The sequence below is a fragment of the Triticum dicoccoides genome, chromosome 3B, assembly GCF_002162155.2.
Source record: "Triticum dicoccoides isolate Atlit2015 ecotype Zavitan chromosome 3B, WEW_v2.0, whole genome shotgun sequence".
NCBI lineage: Eukaryota > Viridiplantae > Streptophyta > Magnoliopsida > Poales > Poaceae > Triticum > Triticum dicoccoides.
Genome location: NC_041385.1, coordinates 771,444,590 through 771,451,112, shown reverse-complemented (window position 1 = coordinate 771,451,112; position 6,523 = coordinate 771,444,590). Strand labels below are relative to the sequence as shown.

Here is a 6,523-nt window from a genome sequence, read left to right as displayed (position 1 = left end):
AAACTGAAATTCGCTTGGAGTACCAATTGAAGATTTTTGTTGATCTACTACTTACATCAAGCATGTATTGATGTAACTCTTTACAACAATCTCTTCATTCTCTCCATATGTGAGAAGCATGTCCTTAGTACATCACGATTTTTCCACTTTGTCCTATGATCAACAATTTGACCATACTGTTAACTTTACTCACAACTTATTTGCAATACTTGAACATATCTGGTTATTACATACCATGGAGTTAACACAAGTGTGATTGAAATCATGTATTTCACTTATCCGTATTTCAAGATACCGATTCTTGTTAAGAACTCTTTCCATGCAACTTTGACAAGAAAACTCTTCTTGACATTTTTCATACTAAACTGCTTTAGTAATTTTGTCATTGTGTATTTTGGCTAAGCCCGATTAGACACTACCATCTCCATAGATTATTATGTCTAATACAAGGACTATATTGCCTAAGTACTTTACTGGAAAACTATTAACAAGATCTTTTGAAGTTTGCACACTTACTAGCATCCTCTGGATAGAGAAAATCACCTTGGACCGTATCAAATATACATCCTTGGTTCTATTTCCATCTCATGGGAATCATTTCGACATCCATCTGTTATATCTCATAACTAAAATATTTAGTAGTTTCCAGTTTAATCCAAACCGACTTTAAGTATTGTTATGATGAGACAATCTCGTCATAATCAACTCCTTGATCTTGTCATAAACTATTTGCAACAAGTCAAGCATTATAAAACATTTTTATCTTTGTCAATTTATAGATCTATCTCTACACTTTAAACTTTAAATCTTTTAGAGGGTCTATCAAGTTCTAAACTTGAATTACATGTATGGATACTATCTCGGATTATTTTGACGTATAGCCAATTCCGGAGTCAGAGCCCATCAACGCGCATTAAGTACCAGGACGGCGCATTTAAGTATCCTTGTAATTTAATTAGTAGCTCTTCAACAAGAAAGCTAGATTTTGTGTTGTTGGACCTGGCAGCAGCTAAAAACCTATTTGGCAAGCTGTGGAATGCTTGTTTGTGCCAAGTAAAGTTGTATGTGGGATGCTATGTTGTGGTACTCATACTCTAGTGGGCAACTGTCATGTTCTTTCTGGCTTGCCCAACTGCTGTAGGTTCACCATGTTTTGCAGTTGTTGCTGTTAGCCTGAATTATTTAGCTATGCCACGTTGGTCTCAGCTTGAATGCTTGATAGACTTTTTTTTACCAAAATATGTCCGCCATCACCCCTAACTGGGAGGATCCTGTTAGCTAGTAGTATGTTGTTTCTGGTCTGTCCAACTGCAAATGCAATTTCACTATGTTGTGCACTTGTTTTGAGCATCAATGCATTTGCTATGCATTCGGTTGGTCTCAGCTGAACAGAGTCTTTTGTACCAAATTATATGGCCGCCTGCAATGCAACTAGGAGGAAGTCCCTGCCTGACGACAGCAAGCGCGCATTCTCGCCAATCGCCATGACACCCGTGATGGGTGTCCGGCGAGCTTCCCCGTGCAAAGAGGCCACTGGAGTTTTGGCTGTTGTGCTCTATGCAGGCGCGACGTGCCTGATCCACCTGCCGTGAGCAGTTGATGTATAGATTGTGTTAACTATGTTGCAACTCTGCTAACTGTGTTGTTTGTTTGATAGATGAGCAGTTGATGTATAGATTCTGTTGCCAAAAGGGTAGTAATACATACTCCCTCCGTTCAGAATTATTTGTCTCGGAAATGGATGTATCTAGAACTAAAATACATCTAGATACATCCATTTCTACGACAAGTAATTCCGAACGGAGGGAGTAGTTTGTAGCACTAGCTTTGGTTAGCAGAATTGCACTAGCTTTGATTCTGTTGCCAAAAGGGGGGAGTAATAGTTTGTCAGATCATTACTACTACAAATAAATTATTTTGCTATACTATGTTGGAGTTGTTCAGCTTTGGTAGATCGGCAGAGCCCTAGCAGTTCATAGGTGACCGACGAGCTTGAGCACTTTAGCCCAAGATGAGCAGGCCATCGACTCTGCATGCAGGTGAAGATGAGCAGTTCACTAGATTCTGTTGCCGTTCCGCCTTGTTCACTGTTAGCTAGCCGTTGTTACCGTTCATTATAGCTGACAGTCATCATCATGTTGCACCTGCTTCGATTACAGTGACTGACTGTTCATAGCTAACAGTCGTTTCGATCACTCGGCTGCGGTGTCGGCATCAATCCTAGTCGACACCAAGCGATAATCCACAGACTCTAGTGTAAGGAAAGAGTTTTAAGCCCTGAGAGTGTTGTTGTTAATTGGCATGATCTATTGTTGTTTCTTGTTTGTTTGCTGTGTTGTCTGAAGCACTTGATCGATCACAACACTCAGCGGAATACAGCCAGAATAGCAGGCCCTGAACACAGCCCTTGATCAATCCAACCCAAGTGACATAAATCAAGTGAAACTTTGTAAGATCCAACCCAGGGGACTGTGGAATGTTTAGCCGGTGGATTCGCAGCGCCATCTTCTGAGCCGGCCACCGCCGCAGCCGTCACCAACAGCCCCAACGCGCGCCCCCACGCGGCCGCCACACTTGTATGAATTGCCTAAAGCAGTTGTGCAATCAGTACGAATTTTGTTGAAAATGTTTATCAAGCTCACTGAAAACAAGATTAGATGTTTCTGGAACCCATCCAAACATGGTTCAACTTATTTCTAAGACTTGTAAAAAATGACTGAAATTTGTATAAACATGTTTGAAATCCTAGATTTGTGTGTACTCGTACGAATTGATGTGAATGTATTTTTTTGAAAACAATTGTGCAAATCAGTATGAATTGTGTCGAAATATTTCTGAAGTTTGTTGAAAGAAAGATTAGATGTTTCTGGAACCAATCGAAACATGGTTCAACTTACTTGTGAGACTTTTAAAAATGACTGAAATTTGTATAAACATGCTAGAAATTCCTAGATATTGTGTGTGTATTCGTGCATGGGAATTTGTGTGGAAGTGTTTCTCTTACTCAAAACAATGAGATATCATTGAAATATTTGCTGGGAAATCAGTGAAAGCTTATATGATTAATTTCTGAAGAAGAGTATGAAGTTCAAACCAAACATTATAACTAAGTTATCTGGGACGGAGGGAGTAATTATTTGTGAAGTCTATGTGAGAAAAAGTATATTGGAATGGAACTGAAATAAGATCTCCACGACAAGGATGGAAGCAAGAAATGGCAACAATAGTAAGCACAAGGTCATGATCTGGATACAAGCTGGACAGATTCGGCTGGCCTGCGAAAATATTGAACCAGAACAAACAAAATTCAACTCATGGATATCTAAATAGAAGCTGAATCGGATCGATAACATGTAAAGGAGTACATTTGATTGATTGTGTGCCGCTTCAATTGCAGTGCACTTGCTGCCTTCATTTTTCCAGTTTGGTCTGTGCTACTTTAATAGTAGTATTCTGTAATCCATGTGTTCCACATAGTGTGCTCAGGACATAAGAGCAAAATGACAATTATCTATATTTCGAAACAACCAGTGACCTGGTCACCTGACCTAAAACGACGAAGCCCCTCTCACCCCTCTGTAAATAGAGAGGTAGACAAACCAGAGTTGTTTTGGTGCTCAACAGGTGAATATATGATTCTTGTTTTGCGAAGATTTCACATATCTCGGTGCAACTGCAGTAATCAGTAATACTCCCTCCATTCCATAATAAGTGTCGTGGTTTTAGTTCAAATGACTAAAACCACGACAGTTATTATGGAACCGAGGGAGTACTAATAATTTTTTATCTAACTCAATCAGTTACTTCTTCCACCAGCATCTAGCCACATAAGTCTTGACTTGGCACAAACAACCTCATCATGCAGAAAGTTTGCCAGGAGAAATGCAGGTTTTTTAGCACCTGACTGTCAGGCCCAACAACACAAAGTCTAGCTAGTTACCAGTACTCTTGCACCACAAGAGGCACGGCATGCTGCTACTAATTAACTTACGGAGATCGTTTCGGATTTGTAGTAGTACTTGAGGTCAAAGGGGTCAGCAAACCCCAAATCAGAAGCATGTCGGTGGCTGCAAATTGGACCTGCCACATCAGTGAGTGGGCTCTTGAAGAGCTCAAGTTTGCAACCTTTGCTGTTCCATTTTGCGTTGGTCAGAGGCTTCAGCTTGGCATTCACACCATCACCTCCCGGAGAGAAACATTCCTTGCCCACGACGACCACCATCTGCTCCAGCACCCGACCTCTCTCCGCAATGAACTTGAGGAAGGCAACTTCGCTTCTTGACCCACGGAACTCGTAGAAGAACAACTTCTTCACGCTCTGCAGGACACATTTGATGGGGCCACCCTCCTGCCAGAACTTGAGATTGACCTTGCCAGTGGACTCTTTAGGTATGCGTGGGGACTGCAAATGAAAACAACCGGCAGGCCATATTAGCGCATAAATAGTTCAGGGATCTTATCCATGAGGACATATCATGCTGCAGCAGGCCATCAATCATATAATTAATCAGACTCATAGTTCAGGGATCTTATCTATGAGGACATATCATGCTGCAGCAGGCCATCAATCGTATAATTAGTCTGACTAATATGTTCATGGATCTTACATAGTTAACCAATTTTACCTGGACATGGAGGGTCCCCAGGTTAGGAAAGCATCTGAGAAAACCAGGCACTTTCTTGACAGAATTGCGGCAACCGAATTGCACCTCTATGGCCAAAATCTGGACAGTAGGCACAATGCTCTCCTTGGCCCCAGCCTGTAAATAATGCACCTAAGGTCAGATAAACTAATTGGGATCATACATTGGCATTGTTATTAATTGACACGGCAGAGAAGCAAATTAAATTAGGATGTACCACGATGATGGTGTTGCTAATCCCCAACTCTTGCTCTCCTGGCCGAATGTATCCCAGCACACGCAGGTTAGGTGCACGCCCAATCTTGATCTTGGAAGAGCAGTTCTTCATGCTGGGGCCAGTGAGCTCGCTCTGGCAAAAATTATCCGACTGGAAGAGCCTCTCCAGGCAAGGTGCATCCACCACCTCGATGTCCTCCAAGTAGGTATATCCCAGCTGAACGCACCGCACGCTTTGGCTGACGAGGCGCAGGCGCACTCCGGTCTGGCTCCCCATGATGATGAGGGACTCCAGGACGGGGCTTCTTTCAAGCATGAATGCCAGATCGTGGTCCTCCATGACAGTCATGCAGAGGCCGAGCTCCAGGAGGTTGGGGAATCTGGCGCCGCGCGGTACGGCGGCGGTGTCCGGGATCCTCCAGATGCCGAGATAGAGACGGGTGAGTGAGGAGCAGCTGAAGATGGTGGCGGGGAGGCGCAAGTCTAGCGGCCAAGGGCGGTTGACAAAGACGAGTTCTTGAACCCCCTTGGCGACGAGGATGTCGAGCCAGCGCGCCATCTCGCCCCGGTGCTCCTCCATGATGGTGCGTGTGAGGTGCACGCAGCGGAAGGGGCCCGGGTGCGCCGCGAGGACGCGGGACACCGCGTCGGTGACGGCGCGGGGAGAGGGGGCGCCGATGGTGAACTGCCCGGCCGCGCCGCCGTCCGGAAGCAGATGACTGTCGACAAGAGCGAGGGGCGCCGAGCGCCAGATTGGGCGCCAGCGCGAGGAGAGGGCGGCGGTGCGCGCGGCGTCCTTGGCGGGGAGGCGGGAGATGATGTCGCGGAGGAGCACATCGGGGAGGCGGCTGATGCGGTCGACGCCGTCGGAGACCCAGGACGCGCCGGCGAGCGAGAGGGTGGTGGTGGGGGCGGGGGAGACGGGCGGGTCGGGGAGGTAGTCGTAGACGAAATAGAGCACCAAGTTTATGCCGACGTCGAGCGTCGCAGGGTCCCGGCCTTCGCGCTCCATCTTGGCGAGCAACTCGCTCCTGGGGGTGCCGACGAGGAAGTGCGGGTCGTCCATGGCCGCCGGTGGTGGGCGGAGGCGGAGGGCGGAGGAGGGTTTGGTCCTGCGGAATGATTGAGGAATGGAGGCGAGGGTTTCGGCGAGCGAGAAATATTGGGCCAAATGTCAGTCCGAATCAGGTCTCTCATGGGCCCTAGAAACAGCTTCTCTTCAATTTGAACGTCCATTTAAATTGTGTAGTTGCCTAAAAAAATTAAACTGTGTAGTTGCCTAAAAACAAATTAAACAGTGTATTACGCCTAAAAAATATATTGTGTACTTATTGCTAAAAAATAATTTAAATTGTGTAGTTAAATCTAAAAAAATTAAATTGTGAAGTTGCCCTAAAAAAATTAAATTGTGTAGTACTAGTAGTAATAACTATCAAAAAAGAGGTAAATACATCAATGGTGCTCGAACTTGCCATAGATGTGCAGCTTAGTGCCTGAAGTTGTATAATACATCGAACTGGTTCCATAACTTGGCATGGATGTGCATATACAGTTCAAATGACGTTTGTATACGCCCGCGACCAGGGGCGGAGCTCAGTTGGGGCAGACCTGGGCCATGGCCCGCCCAAGATTTTAACAAAAAATATTAATACCTATACTTTTGT

At 45.0% G+C, this 6,523-nt stretch overlaps 1 protein-coding gene across 1 annotated transcript; it reads right to left on the bottom strand.

Annotated features, from left to right (window-relative positions):
* Nucleotides 1-3,645: 3,645 nt before the first annotated feature.
* LOC119278403 (F-box/LRR-repeat protein 13-like) lies at nt 3,646-5,968 on the bottom strand. Its single transcript, XM_037559754.1, has 3 exons — nt 4,861-5,968; nt 4,626-4,760; nt 3,646-4,402 (listed from the first exon to the last, which is right to left on the bottom strand). Exons 1-3 carry the CDS (start codon nt 5,923-5,925, stop codon nt 3,983-3,985), a joined length of 1,620 nt encoding a protein of 539 aa, XP_037415651.1. The 5' UTR covers nt 5,926-5,968; the 3' UTR covers nt 3,646-3,982.
* Between the last annotated feature and the right edge of the window lie 555 nt (nt 5,969-6,523).